The following is a 17,653-nucleotide window of genomic DNA, read 5'->3' as shown; positions in this document are numbered from 1 at the left end:
ATTCCCACTAAGAGGTTTAGCCAGGGAGGACGAAAATAGTTCTGTAGTAGGTGGGCCAGAAAAGACCCTTATGCACTTTGATTTTTAAAGGCTTTCAAATGACTTAATTCATACTTAAGACTATCTAATACCAAATTCAATCCTGAACTTGTGAGTTTCCTACAAATAAAGACGAATCAAACAAGGCAAACAGTAAATGTAGTATTTTACCTCCATAGAAAATCACCGTGTTGTGTAGAAGAAGTTGAGCATCTGCTTTGAACTCCTCATAACTCCTGTACTTTCCTTCATTTACTTTCTACACAAAAGAAAACACAAGACTGTGAGAAAACTCTTAAAAGTGTTTATGCAGAGAAGCTTTCACAGAAATCTGCATTATGCAACACAGATCAGACACTGCCTTTCCTGCATACAAAAGGAATACTTACAACTCTTTGACATGGTTTGTTAGTACCAGAGCACTGGCTGAACTTTTTGCAATGGTTCCTTTATGCAACGCTCAGAAGTAAAATAGATTCTTTAATACTTCACCAAGTTTAAAAAAGATTTTCCTGGTTGTAACAAGCTGAATCTGGAGTAGCTTCAGCATAAGGTGTGGCCCAGAACATTTGTTCAAACTGAAATATGTTCCCTGAGGTGAACATTTTGTACCTTAAAATATCAGCTAGTTTCAAATCAATGTTGACTGCCTTTAAACGTCCAAGATCTTCGGTTGACAGTCAGTGCTTTCTGATGCAAGCTGATTGTCCCAGTCTTCCAAACTCATAACAAATGCCTACATGGAGCCATGCAATTAATTTTCCTAGTATGGCCTTTTGTCCGATAAGAAATGCAACATTTTCAGTTGTGCTCTCTCAAGAACATCTATGACAACTGCAATCATCAAACAAAACAACATCAGCTTATAGAATGCTATCAAGGCCAAAAGACCTTCTGTGGAAGCAGCAAAAGTTGACAGAGTGAAAAGAAGGCCTGACCTATTTTCAGGCCCAACCAGTGTTGCCAGCATTTCTAGACAGGCAGCAGTGCTGGTGTCCAAAACTGTCAGTGAAGCTATTGTTTATGCATGCATTTTAATAATAAAACAAAGGCTCTTCACATCTGTGGTTGTAAAGGGCAAGATATACCACAGCACTGCATAGCAATCCAGTTGCAGGAATGAGTAAAGATGAGTATGCTGTTCATTATGGTCATGTGCAGTTGATTTATATGAGTCATGATCAGACCTTTGGTTCAGAAAAAAGGGACAAAATATTTATTAGTACTCTATTTTTGGAACAATTAATGCAAAACAAATGTTTTGGGTGAGTCTGGTTTTTCATGATGAACAAAATGATTGGTTCTTTATGAATCATTTGGATGTTTATAAAGCTGACACCTACACAAGGGCATAATGACTGAAATTGGAATATGGTCAAGAACATTGGGCCAGAGATGCAAACATAGGCACTTGAGTCTCGTTGATTTAGTTAAAGAGTACTTTCACTAAGATTTTAGCTACCTGCAGCTCCTAGTAAAACTTTAGTACAAAAAAGAATTGAGGATATTCTGTGTCTGAAAACTAGGCACCACTCAAAATGGTTTTACTTGGTAACATATTTATGAGGAAAAGTTTGAAATGTTAAGCTTCCATATCCAATGCTGGATACAATACTGAAATATTCATCATAAAGAGAATTAAATAGGATTAGGAGTTTTTAGACCTTCACTGTTAAAAGACACAAAACCAGTGTGTAATTTAGAAAGCAAGTCACTCTACCTCCTGTATAGTAGGAACATCAACAGCTGAGTGCACCAGCCTTCGATACATTGGGTGTTTGTTGTCCTTCCCTTTCTTGTTTAGATCTATAGCCTGAAAGGACCACGAGACAGTGTTTGTTATTGCATTAAGAATCTGCTTAAAACACATAAAAGAAGATTAGAAAATGCAATAGTTTGGAATATTTCAGGTGGGGACTACATAAGGGCAAACTGGGGATCACAACCCATGAGATTACGTGTGTCTCAAACCTGAAAAATGTCCATGTCAGAGGAACCATAGGCCCATGGCATAACCTGCTCCTGTCAGGGCGATACTGATCCGAGCCATGGTGCCTGATAAGTGTATGTGGAAACACACACTGCTTGTGACACAGGAAATAAAACCCACCCTCTTGCAGCCCTCCTCCCTGCACAGTCACACTTGAGCAACCAAAATGACCCTCCACAGTGCAGCACAACACTGAATAAACCTCCCTGTCTCACACTCACCCGCTCCTTCATACGAGACACTATGAATCGCAGGTATGTGCTCATCTCTTGTTTACTTGTGTTTTTCTTCTTGATACTCTGCCAAAGAAAAACAGGATCATATTATTATTTTAAACTTGACTTCAAAATCCAGCCAATAAACATTTTCTCTGCATTAACACTTAATTTGAAAAGGTAACTTTGAATCACATAAAACACTATTTCTTAGGGAAAATCTTTTCTGGGAAATTAGTAACACTAACACGCCACAACAACTATATGTGTTGCTTTGAATTATGTCTGGGCTGAGAACTTCAGCTACAGAAAAATCACAAGTTTTATTTCCACTTGTATCCATAATAATTTGTCAAAACCTCTCATTAAAAAAGTGCCTAATTAGAATAAAGCAATGAAGAAAGGCATTTTAGGGAGCTGCTTAAAATTTATTTAATGGTCTTTTCATTAGCAAGCCATTAATAATTTTAGTAAAATAAAAAATAATTTTTAAAATAATATCCTGTACCATCTAAAAATTATGTGCTTACTAAGCAAAATGACACCATCTGGGAGGAAGTCTAATTGGCTCTAGCCAGTAGAAACTCAGAGCACTTTTTACTGCTCAAGAAACATAGCAGTTTGGGATTTTTGTGGTTCTTCCTTAATAAAATTTAATCTGGATCCTGGAACACAGATGACTACTTTTTAGCAGTTCAAGATCCAGAGTTTTTGCCTCTCATCTTAGACTAGTATAGAGACTTAACCCCACCCTTCAAAGTATAATCAGGCTAGTGAGATGCCCTGCATACAGAAAACGTGCTGCTAGAGAGAAGGTGTCTCTCTGCAAATGCCCAATGTGCTCTTACAAAGCAGCCTTTCTAATTCCAGCTCACAGCAGCTGTGCACAGTTCTGCATGACCTTACAACAGCTGGCTGAAGAGTGCTACCTCCTCCCTGCTTTTACCTACAGTAGCTTTCCAAAACAAAATCATGGTGAAACAACAGCATGGGTTCCAGGTTTATTATCCTGAAGTGTTTCTAATTGCCCACATCTCTTGCAAGACATTCACTCCTCCTCCCACCTCCTTGTGCACTGACTGCCAAGCTGAGTCTCCCCTTCTCATGCCCCATTTCACCACTTGTGTGCAACCTGTGTGGACCAAACTGGCTGTTAACATCCTCAAAATCTGATGGTCTTTAGCAAGGTCCACATAATTGTGCAGATGATGGTTGCTTAGCAAACACAAGAAAAAAACGAATGCATGTTCCAGTAGGTAACTCAAAGAAGTATGAGCCTTAAAAATTATCAGTCACTAGAAGTGTGCTATTTTTCATTGAATTAATTGTACGTGACTCTGGACATAGGGAGCACACAGAGTACAGAGCAACTGCTTTTACAAATTTACTTGGGAAGGGTAAAATTACACATCAGTGCAAAAAAAGCTGAAAGGATTTGATTGTGTCTCCCCTGTTTATATTCCTCCTGCAAGACACTGAGGAGACTGAAAATCACAGGCTGTTCCCCTGTGCTATAGCAAACCTGTACATCTCAGGATTGTACTTACTACCTCTTTCTTAAAACAAAACTGTACACAGCACTACCTGCAAAGCTGCTCATTTGATTGCTTAACAGCAATTAGAATCATTACAAACTGTGCTGAAATACCAGTTCAGTCACGAACCTACTCAGATACTGCACTGTGCTTAACAACACTATAGCTTTCTCCTGACTAGGAAAAACTCTCTGTTGTGGAAAGGGCCAGCCCCAGGTATTTCTAAAACCTACAGTTCCTTTAAGCATTATTTTCGTAATATTAATGGTTGCCTGATCTTCCTTCCAAACTCTGGACTGACAGAGAATTTTATCTTGCACTATATATCTGAATCACCTTCTGTATATTCATGTTTCACTCTGACTGCCGTGAGAACGTGCATTCTGCTGGAATTCAAATCACCTATTCAGTTTCTCATAAACCAACATTGCTACTGCAAATGAAAACCCAAATGTGCATTAAATTATCTGCATTATGAAACGCTGCTGTCATTTTGTCATTTCAGGCACCGGAGTGCTGCGTGCTTGCTAATGACACAGCATTTTAAAAGACTGAAACTTATAAGGACACAATAAAACTCACTTGCACTGACTAGTCCTACACCTCTTTTTCTGACATGGCTCTGAATTTATCATCCTTTGAAAGTATTTCAGAATTCATGTGAACCATTTTTCATGCCCTGCTGGGCAAGACAGTTTGAAAGAGACTGTTGAGATAGATGGTTTACAGTCTTATCCTTCAGATCATAAGAAAAGATAGATAGCTAGCTTTGTATAGTTATTGATGTCAGCAATTAATATCATCTTAAGCACCGATGAAAATGATATAATTAACTTGCCAATTCTGGCAAACTTTGATTTTTTCACTTTTCTTTCAAATCCCTACACTGATTTATTTTAAGAAAAACTTGATCTCCATGTTCCTCTACTAAATTTTGAAAGGTAATAAATTTAGAGAATTGGAGCCTATGAGCCAGCAAAATGTCTTTTTATGGCACGGTTGCTCACCCTTTGTAGAAAGCAAGTTACATTTCAACCACTTCATTCACTTTTCAGCAATAATTAGCCATTTAGGAGGTAGCAATCACATTCTTCGGAAGTTATACTGCAAAAAGTGTAATTTTTTTAATAAAAAACCCCCTTCTTTGTATTTTGAAGACTTGTAGTGTTCTCAGAGCAGTCAACCTAGAGCCACTTAAAGCAAGAAAATAGATAATACTAGCTGGGGACTATGATTTGCATAAAATCTATTTATATTGCTCTGACACAAGATAATATACCCACTTTCAAGTCCCTTTTTTGGCAGAGCACTATAGAAGCAAATATAAATGAAAATTAAGTTTTCATTTTTCTAATTTCCTACTTTCAGGAAACAAAAACAATGATAGTGGCAAGATCCACTATCTTTTCCCTGTCAGATCTACTAAGATACTCTACTACAAACCTTGTTCAAGTTCAAGTTTCTTTCAAGGAGACTGCTGAGATTCAATCCAGACCCCAAAATATCAGGATCCTTATACTTGTAGATAGCCTATTTGTGGGACAAATTATCTTAATATAGGACTGTACTAGGTCTGGCTGGGATGAAAGGAATTGTCTTCACAGCAGCTTGTATGGTGGTGTGGTTTAGATTTGTGCCCAAAACAGTGTTGATAACACATGGATGTTTTAGCTCTTGCTGAACAGTGTTTGCACAGTGCAAAGGCCTTGGCAGTTTCTCACTCTGCCCCCACAGTGAATAGACTGGGGAGTACACAAGAGGCTGGGAGAAGACACAACAAGGCAGATGACCTGACTAACCAAAGAGATACCCCATGGCATATAACGTCATGCCCAACAATAGAAAGGAAGAGGAGGGCCTAGGGGGAATTTAACCATCTTTAGGTCAGGAACTGTCTGGGCATCGATCAGTCCATGGAGTGTGGGCAGTGATTGCCTTTGCACCACTTCTGTTTTGTTTTCTTTTTCAGCTGGGTGTTGAGGAGACATGAGAGAGCAGCCGTGTGGTGCTCAGCTGCCTGCTCAGCTTAACCTGCAACACGGACAACTCCTCTCATTGCTTTAGAGAAATCTGCAAACCTTCTGCTCTGAATCAAGGTAAAGTGAAAGGCCTGGTCAGGCCCAGTGTTTACACAGGGGATGTAGGAGTGAAGTAATAACCTTCACAATAGCAATCCTCATATAGAAGATTAATGAGATTTGGTAGGTGAAAGGCCAAGGCTGCAGCCCAACTCTCTTCTTGTGGGTGCAGGAAATACCTTGTATTTGCCTTATTCTCTGCAGCACATCTGTTTCTGCTGGTACCTGAAGGTTACATTGCTCTTTATATTCAATATTCCAGATTAATTATACTGCCTAACTCATAAAGAGGGTAGCAATATATTGCACAGCGCAGGTGTGACTCATTCAGCAATTCTGACATGCTTATAGTGCAGGAATTCACTGCAAGACTTTACAAATCACATGAGGGTAGAGCAGCCAGGGGAACTTCCAAGAAACACTCCATCCTTCAGTAGCACCAGGGATGATGGAAGTGACAAACCTCAGCACTCTGAGTTGGCATGGAGCTCTCAACTCCCAGGGTGGCAGTGGCCACTGTGCTGCAGTTGCTGCAATCTTTCATTTGAAGAGAAAAAATAGGAAATCTCTAAGAAATGCAAGGTGTCAGTGCTAGCATTCTGTCTAGCTGTAACCATTTAAATTACATTTGCTCCATTTAAAGAGGTTTCCATTTCCCTATAATCTCCCATTAACGAATATTTTTCCCTTCCTCCCTCACCTGTCCTGTGTATACACACATCAAAGAGCTGCATCTCAGTTCAGTGATGGATTATGTGAAGGCTGCTTAATGACAGATACATGTTTCTAAGGCATCCATTGCATTTTCAGAAGCAATTCAGGTTTCAAGGTGTCTATTTGCAGAGGGGCACTATGAGCATGAGTCTAACATACACTCACCACTGCCCTTTAGAAACTTCTTGCTTTACACACTACCCCTTGGACTCTTTCAGGGCTTAAATTGCCAGAGGAATTTGGTGCTACATATGGAAAGCTTTACTGCTCTGCCGCCCTCTCAAACTTCCAACCCTCAGGTCCTCATGTTTCCGGTACTATTAAGAAAGGTATGCAGGCACATGGAATGGGTCTCAGAGCAATCAATGCACTATGTGCCCTAAGTATCACACAGAAAAGCTTCTGCATGAGCAAAATATGCCCTAAGACTTGCCTCTTTCATGGTCAAATGCAGTAAAACTAGACTTTTAAAGCATCAGGTGCTTTTGGAAATGTTACAGCTGAATCCACAAATTGATTTCTACTTGTATGGTGCATTAAGCACTTTCTGAATAGGAAGTATCATATGAATTAAATATGCTTTTATGTGCACAAAGAAGGTGGCAGGAGGCTCTAAGTGGAGGTTTCCCAGTTTCCTCACTGCTGTGGACAAATTCCTTTATACTTCATTCAGTATGTCCTATGCAGCGCCCTGTTCTGTCAGCTCCCTGATTTACTCCAGGGTGCATGGGAGGGACCTGCTGAGAACTAAAACCTCCTCAGGTGTGGGCTCTGTGCACTGAGCCATGTGCTGCTAAAACTGGTCCTGCACTAGGACTTCCCTTTACCATCAATCCGTGATTATTATTTGTGTGATCCCACCAAATCCTGTTTCAAGAATGTGTTTCCCCATACAGGTCTCTAACAAACTCCTACCATAATACCATAAAATAAGTCAATAAATTAGTATTATTTCCTCCTTCCTTGTATTTTGCATTAACCACCTTGACTGACAGCTGGTACCTAAACCCCCCTAATCTGAGCACTTGAGCAACTTCACTTAAGTAACCTCCATCTTTCTGTGCTTCTGACTTTCTACTGCTTGTCATTCTCACTTGTCAAATTTTGTCTGAAGTCGATTGTGAACTGCATAATGGTTTATTTTTATGTAGTCTAGGAAATGCTCAATACAGTACCAGAACTCAGAAACAGCCTATTTATAGAATACTTATCAGCACAGTACTTAATATCTTAAACTCTACAGATTACTTTAGTCTCCTATGTATAAACCCCAGGAATATTGAAACACCCACTACGATAGGTAAATTGGATATAAGTCCTAGCAAAGAACATGCATGGAAGACCAATCTGATCACATGATTGTAAAAAAATTTAGGAGTCAAGTGAAAACACATGAATAATTCTTTCCTTCTGTTTCATGAATCAAAATCTATTTCTCTAGGACAAATGATATATCAAAATGCTGAATTTTGCCTTCCTATATTTTTTTTTTTAATTTGGATTTTTAGAGAAGAAATAATAATAGTTACACCAACATGTGATCAGTATTCTCCTATTCATAATTTTGTATATATCTATTCCCCCTCCAAAAAGTTAGTATTTTGGCAGTACCTTTTGTAGTCTTTAGGTACTAAATTAACAGCTGAAGAAAATTAATTCCCTTGTTTTATCTTATTGAAGAGCAGCAATAAATGTACAAGTCTCCTTCTCCTTCAGAAACTGAGCTGACTAACCCTGTCTTGAATGGACTATTCCAGTAGTGAAAAATGTGATCTCTAAGCTCATTCAATATTAAGTTTTTCTCTTGTGACCTGCTTACCAGGAATTTTGCTGATAATGCCAATTTATTTCACTTAAGACAGTGATTAGTCAAAAGTCAGGGAAAAAATTCAGTCAGTGCAATGTGGTTTGAATTGAACTTTGTTTGACTTTTGACTCCTGCTGAGAGTTATATAGAGTAGAAATATATTCAGAGTGGTACCATCAAGTTAAAAAAAGAAACAAATGAGGAACTGGACATTGTTGTTTATGGATGCAGTGGAGAAAAACCATGAGCAGGCAAACAGAGTTCAGAACAAGGTATGAAAGGGCTTGTTATAAATTATATGGGAGGAAAAATATTTTTTAGTTATGAACAAATCCTTAGCAATGGCTTTTATAAGATAGTTCTGAGTAGTCAAGTGTGCAAGATAAAGCTGCACAGGTTGATCAAACTAATACAATGAGAAATTGTGAAATGAAAAATCCAAAGGCTTGCTGACCTTGGCAGCATTATAGAAGCAATCTTTACATAAGAATGAAGTGTTCTTAGATTGTTTCTCCCAATATATTATGTTTTAAACACACTTTTACTTCACTTTTGTAGAGCTTTGAAATCTCCAAGTGAAAAGTGCTATGTCCAGTTATGAGAATTAAATATGAAAATATATGTATCTCTTTGTCCCAGCTATCACTTTTCTTGAAGGTACATATTTATGGCTGATAATGCAACGTAAATCCCCCACTGCCCTTATGCAACTTGGTTAAGCTCTGTTACGCCCTCTGGACACCAGCCAGGGCTCTCTCCACATTATTAGTTTTTTGAATATAGGCCACTTTCTTGCCTTTAAAATGAAATTAGATCAGTCATTTCCTAGGAGGGTGGGGAGAAAGTAGCAGAATACTGAAGGATGAATACTGACGCAAGGATGCTGACTCCCACACTTACAGGGACTGTGCAAGCCTCCTTAGTCCAAGTTTGCAGAATTAGGGCTTGAAGGGATTTGAATTAACAACAACAAAAAGAGGAGCTGCTGGCACAGAGGGAGGAAGGATGCCATGGCATTCACAATGGCAATATTCACAAAAATAGGTTGATCTTCACCTGAGGCACTAAGCAAGCCAAAGGCAGGAAGTATTTAAGAGCCCCCAAAACCTTTCCTTATAGTCGTATAACAAAAAAGGAACCAATATGCAGAAAGATAGGCAGAGAGCACATGGCTCAATTTTCACAGGACTTTTTTTTAAGGTAAACATTTATTTAATATCTTTGCCATAAAGGACATCAAGGCTTCAGGATGAAAGTCAAACTGTTCTCCAAGCTGACGTATCAGAGCATATTTCAAGCAATGATTCAGCATTTCCACTCTGAGGACATCCATGTTACAAGATGTTATAAAACCACCTCATACACAAGGTGGCATAAACCATCTACATTCTCTACTCTCACCAGGCATCGTCTAAAATTCCCAGCAAACTAGAGTGGAGACTAGATGCAGTTTACATAATTTTAACTATTTATAGGAATTATTAATATTTATAATAACACCCAACAATTATTAGAGATTTATTTAAAAATCTGAAAGCAATTCATTTATATATGGTCATACTTTGTCTTTAACAGAGGGAATATTGACTAGCTAAATTAAATGCTAGCAATTCAATATGGAGAGATGCAGTATTTGTCTTTATTCTTAACAGTTTATTCCCTGCCACTACTTCTTTTTCATTACTTTCAACTTCCTTGAGGCAGGCTTGATTTTCTTGCTATTTCCCTAAACCCTGAGAGCTCCCAGTCTGAGGCAACAGGTTTTTTAGAACTTGTTCTAAGGTAACAGCAATCAAAAAGTGCTGCTTTGAAACAAAACAATCCACGTGTTTTCAACAACTGCTTCTCCATCCAACGAAGTGCCTGAAACCTCACATTCCCTGCAGCACAGATTATCTTAAAATCAGTCTGCTGCTCTACAGCTAAATCCAAGCTTTTGCAAAGGAACTGCCTCTCCCTCCAGCAATCCTAGGCAGAGTGGAACTGGCAGTTTTATGCCTTTCTGTACCAACAGTTTTATCTGAAACGTTCATATGCATTATTCCTTCCACAGGAAGGGAGCCTAGCTCTGTAGGAAGCCTAGCGAAGTGCTCCATTTGGGGAGGTGATACAGAGATGAAAACAGCAATAGGTATTTGGCTGATTCAAGGCTAGGTACCATCCTGACTAGAATGTTTAGTCTTCTAATGACACATAGACAACACATCTGCCCATTCTTGGAAAGTATATAAAATATACTTTTTGCTGTCTCCCTACCATACTTGTAAGAATAGCATTTTTAAAGAAAAAGCAACATAGATATGGACGCCCTGAGTGAAATCCAGATTGCCCTTTTTGCACCAACAGAATCCACATCAGTAAATGAAAAGCAGGATTTAACTCCATATTTTTGATACTGCCTTCATCAGTAACATGATTGTGGCTTTATAACGTAAAATATCATTCCAATAAAATATTAAGAATGCAAGTCATCAAAATACAAAAATGATTCATTAAAATGACGTTAAGTAAAAACAGTAGCATTTTATACAGCAATTTGTTTACTCTTGTTGAAAGTTCCCACACTTTACTGCACTTATGTGCACACACTCTGACACAGGGTACTGTGCAAGTAAAACTTGTTGGAGTCTTCAAAAATAGCCATCTGCTACAGGCACCACATTTTGGTACCTCTGCATAGATGCTCTAGGTATGTACCATCATTTCAATATTCAGTTCTTTACCCATTAACCTGGCCAGACCATCTGGACACCTTAATGAATCTATTAATGAATATCAATCCTCTAATCAGCACATGAAATCTCATAGGTACTCACCCTGCAAACTGGGCACTGCCAGTGACTACTGCTGTCTCTAAGCCTGAACTCATCAGACAAACACTTGGAATGATACACACGAAAACACAGGTCACATATCAACACCTCTCCAGGCAAATGGCATTCAAAACAATACCAGTCATGATTTTCTGTTTCCCAGTCCTACAAAAAATACAAAATATTTTGGTATGACATTCTGTCAAAATCTGCAGGAACTAAGAACAAAATTGATATGTCTTGAAATCCAGCAGCAATTAGACATTATAAACATTTTAAGTGGTGTATAATGTTTAAAAAACAGGGGAAAACCTACGTGCTTAAAGATCTTCATCAATTTAATACACACTAACGCCAATAAAATATGAATGCCAAGTTTTAGTTTTTTCAAGTGTCTGATTAGTTACAATTTCAAATATGAGCTCTGTCCACAATGAAAAGTGGGTTTGTTTTCTACCTTTGTGTAAAACATTTGTTGACCTCTCTGTATTAGACTGCAAACAAAAGTTTGTGCACCTCAACAGACCATACCTATTTTCTTGGACTATTTCCCTTAGTTTGATTGTTACAGTGTATTTTCAACTGTAATTTTCTGAAGGGCGGTCCCTTCCAGTCTCTACTGTCTTAAAACTGACAACTTTTCAGCATTGAAGTGTTGAGTTACAAGAAATAAATGAAATCATGAACCAATTACTGCAAGAAATGTTTCTGCTAAGCAATCCCAATGCAATTCAAAAAATATAAAATGTTTCACTTGCCGTGCTCAAATAGCACCAGGCTAACTCCTGAAACATTCTACAGAAGACAAAGGATATGGTTCTGTGATGCACAGATGTCTTTAATATACTCTTCCTTGAAAATTCACCCCCAACGGCCAAATTCTGACCTTTGAAACATGTGCACAAGCTTTGCTGAAATAAATGAGAGCAGCATGCATATAATTTGGAAGCAGAATTTTGCTCTAGGAATCTATAGTTCTAAAACCAAGCAGAATTGCCAGTGGCCACTGTTAAATGTTTATGTTTGTTATCTGAAATGCCACAGTTTTCCCTACACTTAGAAGACAAAATAGCTGTCATATCTCAGATAAAACTCCCAGTGCCTTTTCATGTCAAATGTCACTTTTCAATGAGTTCAGATCTCTGAAAAAATTACTCCTATTCTTCAATAAATTATCTCGGTAAAAATCAGATCAAGCTATTTTTAATGTCATGTTGTAAAGGTGGAGTTAGCAATTCCCACCGACTGCCAGAGCTGGCATTTGTCTGATTTTCATTATTCTGTGCCTGGGAACTACAGTCCTTGTGGGAAAGGTCTCCTCCAGCGGAGCAGCGTAAGAAGTGCCACACACAAGTGGCGCTTCCAGTCCCTTCTGCTGAAGAGCAGCCGTGTTGTGTACAGAACTCATCTGACCAGAGCCCCCATGAACACAAGAGATTCTGGGACAGCCTCAACCCAAACTGCCTGCACTAAAGTTTATGTACCATGAATGTTGGATTGCAGGGGCAGCAAGTTTAGAGGAGAAAAACTGCCCTATGAAATCTTAACCAGTGATTTTTGAACTCAGAACTTTGCCCTCCTTTGTTGTGCAGATTAACAGAGTAACTTGACCTGTTATCATTTCTCCTAATTTCATTTTATTGGCAAATTCTGTATATCTCAAAATGGCATAACACCACCAAATTTGGCTGTAAATAACACTGTCTTGTTTCACCAAATCTTTCCCCTTCCAAAGTCCAGTGGCCGTGTACTTTGGGAGCCCTTTCTTTAGGATATTTTGTAAACAACTAAAGATACTGCATTATTGGTGAACTTGATTTGCCTGCAGACTGAGAAAAATCAGGATAAAGTAGTGTTTTTTATTTCTTTTATATTAACTGTATGTATGAAATGAAAAAAAAAAAAAAATCAGGTGGCAGTAAAGGGCCAATTAAGCAAGAAAAATAATCAGTTTTGGTTGAAGGTATGTTAGATAAAAATTAAACTGAGAAGACCCTAAGAGGTCCTGCAATTTCACCACAGAATCAGGATACCAGGATTCTTAATTTTTGTTTGCACTAGTTACGTATTCCTATCTCCCAGATATTCCATTGTTAAGAAATATGCTGGCAAAGAGATGTGGAATTTCATAAACATACGGAAATATATTTGCTGGCAAGAAAAATCATACACTCAAGCCAGAAACCATGACGTTAAATAAAACACCAGAAGAAGCTTCCTTCAGTATTCACACAGTAAAGTTTTGAAAACCTCATTATTTCTAAATACAAGGTTTTTCACAGAAAAATGTTTTCGCTTAATGCAGTATATTTAGTGCATAAGTATACATAAAACATTAATATGTGCAATATATTTGAAAAGCTAATAAAAAAAGATTTAAAAAGGAACATAACCCTTGTGGACAACTGCCCTATTGACTTCAATAGCGAGGTCAGAGGAATTAATTTTCCTCCAACAACAATGAAATGTTGGTCATTGCTTCTCTCGGTTTACCTGCGTGTGAATGGGAGGGGAATGTGCTCCCAGCACTTTGTTGGTTTGGTTTTTTGTTTTTTTTTCATGCAGGAAATGGGATTAGTTTAACTGTGCCCAGCTCCGGCTGCCAGCGCTCGGGGTCGGGCAGGTCAGGACGCTCCTGCAGCCGCAGGCGCGGCGGGGCTGCAGTTCCCGCTCGCACCGCCAGGTGTCGCCGGCCGCTCCCGAAAGCAGCGGCCCAAGGGCGGCCGCGGTGACAGCGCCCGGAGCTGCGACATCCGAGCGGCCACTGCCAGCCCCGGGAGCCCGCCGGACACACGGCACGCACACTGAACTCGGGACCGGGAGTGATATGGATGATGGTGGTGGCTAAGAGAGTAAACTAAGCTATCCTAATGGAAGACAGAAACGTAATAGAAAATATGACAGAATTCAAAACCACATAGTGCAAAAATTGTTCACCTTGTTTTTTGCTGCTGTCTGGGAAAAAGGCTGCATACCGTAGGCCTTTCAAAATAAAAACAAAACAAACTTTGTATCTATACTGTAAGCCATCTGATTATCAGGATATACACAAGGCTAGAAAGAATTCATGCACAGTGACCAGGAAATCAATCTGTTAGTTCTAACTTTTGGTTGCACACATTTCCTCCTGCATTCCTGGAATGCTACCTGACACTTTCACCACATTTTACTTCTTTAAAATATCCCAAATATGATTAAAAGAACCCAGCACCCATCATTCTTATCCATATACACACCCACCACCAGGCCAATTTAAAAATCATCAAGAATATTAATGATTGTTAATTAACGCACTCTCTTTGATACATAAACCTTCTCTGGGCATCTAAAAAAGATCCTTCTAACATAATTTACTGCATAGGGAGTGGCCCCACCAAAATCAAAGCAATACCTTTGCTGCATATTATCAAAGGTTAGGCTATCATTAAAACTCACAGTCCGTATTTGTGTATAAAAGGTGATACATTTTCCCAGGGCCACGCAGACTGAAGGAAGGATCTCTGCCACGGGGACTCCGTTTCCTGACGCAGGGCAGGGAAGGCCTCCCAGGTCACTGTGCTGGCAGACAAAGGGAATCCTCTGCTGCCTGCCCAAGTTGAGCGGTTCAGCGGCACCAGTGACTGGCCCCGAGAGGGAGCGGATTTGGCAGCAAAGGTGCCTAACTCAGATCCAGCGGGAGGCCTTCCCCCTTCGTTCTGCCCAGCTGCCCGCTGTGTTTGTAAATCTATGCATCAGCCGGGCAGCAAATGTGTTTGGGGGACTGCGTGTAATAGCCAAAGAGCTATGCTCTGTTAAGCAGAGTGGGATCTTGCAATCATATGGGTCACATGTGGTCACTTGTTCTTTATATTCAAATCTGTCAAACATTGTATCATAAAGGTCACTTTGCACTGACATAAATAGCTGAGATTTCTCAGCAACATGAGCGAAGCACTGCAACAATTTCAAAAATACAACTTCATTTATGACCGGTACGTAAGCTTACTTTTCTTTGTCATTTGTCTTAAGTAGGTTGTCTTAAAGAAAATACATACATTTATTCTGTAAGTACAGAAAAATAACACGGAATAGAAAATGTCAGGCTATCCAGAACATTTGACAATTTAAATACAGATAAACCCAACAGAAAGGAATGAATCATCATGTCGTAGCCTTTACTGTAAAATAAAATACATAGTTGTTGTCAAGGAAAGAATAATTTTAGTGCACAAAGAAAATGTCCATTATAATGCAAATGTACATGGAAAAGAAATGCTTACTCATTAGTAATGGAGATTTACTTAGCTGTAATTGAAATAGGGAATCTGTATGTTGGAGAATGTGACATCCTGCTGTACAATTAGCATACCATTAAGTAGGAGATGTGAAGCACATACTGACAGTAAAATTAACAATAACTTAAAGGTCACAATTGTAACTATTAGGTCACTTCCATACCACAGCAAGCCCGTAATTATTGTAAAAAAAAAAAATATGTTAAAACAAGTAACAAATTTTCATTTTCATATAAAGTATATGTAGGCATAGCACACGAAAACAGTATAACCTCCTTTCTTACACTTTGTCTAAAAGGACCACTTTGCCTTTTTATAATGCACATTCCATTAACATAGCTCATTTCTTACCTGTTAATCTGGTTTCTCCAAGTCCCTTAATGGTAGCCCAGATACTCGGTATTAAGTCACTCTACTATCAGGTGGAGAGAGGAAAAGGGAGGGGGAAAAAAGCAAAACTCTATTCATGAAACTCCCCTTTATGGGGATTTGCTGGTTTCACACTGTTGAACTAGATTTCCCAAACAATCCAAATTATGGATATCCTTTGGACCCAACCAGTAAGCTAAAAAAAAAAGGGTCACATATATGGGAAAGACAGTTGTAAGTCAGTTACCCCTTTGGCACAATCATGTTTATTTGAGAATAATATACATACAGTTCTGTTGTCCTAAATTCAATATGATGCAAATGAAGGAAACAATTTCCCATGGAGTTCATGGTTCCCAGCATTTCCTGTGTGGCATTTGTCCCATAGCACTCTTTGCACGTTTTTTTCCCCCAGGTGTTCTGTTTTAAGTGCTTCTCCAGAGCTTCTTTAACATGCATGCTGCTGTGGTGTTCCTCTCTCTCTCCCCCCTACACTCAGTACACACAGCTCCTTCCAGATCACCGGATTTTCATTCAGACCCACCTGTGCACAAACTCCTTGTCAGCCCTGCATGGTGTCTATGCTTTAACAGTCCCTAGAGCTCCAGCTGTCCAGTGGGTAAGAAACTTAGAGCAGTTTTTCACTGGTCTAAAGGAAGAGTATTTGCAGACACACAGCAGACTTCACCAACTGTGTATTTTAACAATTTTGGTCTGTCACAGAGGTGGAATCTAGAATGGCAAAGAGGTCCATGCCAGAAGAAAGAAGTCATTTACAAAATACAAATTATTTAAAAATTGTAGTATTTGCATGCTACATTTATTTCAAGACATCTTCAAATCACCAGCCCAAGATTTTAGTGTAATCTTTCCATGACTATTTCATAACCCTTTAAAGAATGTCAATAAATGATTTCCTACTATTTCTTAGATTCCTATTTCTTTAACATGTAATGAGATAGGCCATGCTCAATTTAAAGATATAATTTCTGAAGCAAATGTTCTGGATTCTGGTATTTTAGGATTTGGGAACAGCCATAAGGAACACTTCCATCTCTTCTCACCTCTATCAGCTTTAACATCAGAGTTCTTCACATTTCCCCCCCTTCAACTAAAAGAGAAGCTTTTAAAATCTTGTTTTTTGATGTTAGGTTTCTTTGCTGGCCTTCAGCAATTCTTCACTGGAACCCAACAAAGCTGACCACCAGTCCCTATCAAGTAGAAAGATACACTGAAATAAATGCCTCGCACATGAATGATGCTTTTTTTTTTTTTCCCCACATCTTTGATTTTGCTTAGGTTTTGCAATGTGCATTCATCATCATCTGCTGTTGGGAAGTAATTCCTATCTTCTCTACTTAATCTTTCATATTTCAAATTTTCTGCTGTAAATTAAAAGCCTTTATTATACGAAAAAGTGGTGGTACTGCATTCTAGCATGGATGTATCTACCATCTCATTACTCTTCTCTGGTATCCGGGTCCTCTCAAGAGGACTCAGAGTATGCTGCAGGAACCTATGCCCCCACAAAGCAGCATCTATTTCTGTCTAAACACGTTTTCCATTCTTAATAAATCAGTTCCTTTCTGTCTTTTTCTGGCAGCATCTGCTCCATCAAAGCTTTCTCAATTAGACATGAGCTTTACTAAAGGTAATTGCTAAAACCTTGCAGTACATCTCTATGACTCATGAATATCAGGAACCGTGGTGGGGGTGCATTACCTATGAGACTTCTGTCCTCCAGCAAAAAACCTGAAGAAATGTTTCTTACTTGTATATTTGTTGCAAATAGCTACTGCCCACTTCATTGGTCTGTTCT

General features: G+C 38.8%; 1 protein-coding gene across 3 annotated transcripts in view; it reads right to left on the bottom strand.

Moving 5' to 3' along the window:
* Positions 1–17,653, bottom strand: part of ZMYND11 (zinc finger MYND-type containing 11) — a 105,401-nt gene that overhangs the window by 16,809 nt on the left and 70,939 nt on the right. Inside the window, exons 4-8 of one of the 3 annotated variants that reach the window (XM_082293830.1) lie at positions 14,129–14,173; positions 11,195–11,356; positions 2,251–2,328; positions 1,760–1,852; positions 211–298 (exon numbers count right to left, since the gene is read on the bottom strand). In XM_082293830.1, coding sequence (XP_082149956.1) covers positions 211–298; positions 1,760–1,852; positions 2,251–2,328; positions 11,195–11,356; positions 14,129–14,173 — 466 coding nt within the window. The remainder of the gene's footprint in view (positions 1–210; positions 299–1,759; positions 1,853–2,250; positions 2,329–11,194; positions 11,357–14,128; positions 14,174–17,653) is intronic. The other 2 variants (XM_082293831.1, XM_082293832.1) reach the window with 2 other exon arrangements.

Source organism: Coloeus monedula (genome assembly GCF_965178545.1).
Source record: "Coloeus monedula genome assembly, chromosome: 1".
Taxonomy (NCBI): domain Eukaryota; kingdom Metazoa; phylum Chordata; class Aves; order Passeriformes; family Corvidae; genus Coloeus; species Coloeus monedula.
Note: the sequence above shows the minus strand (reverse complement) of the source record. Positions and strands in the feature narration are given on the sequence as shown.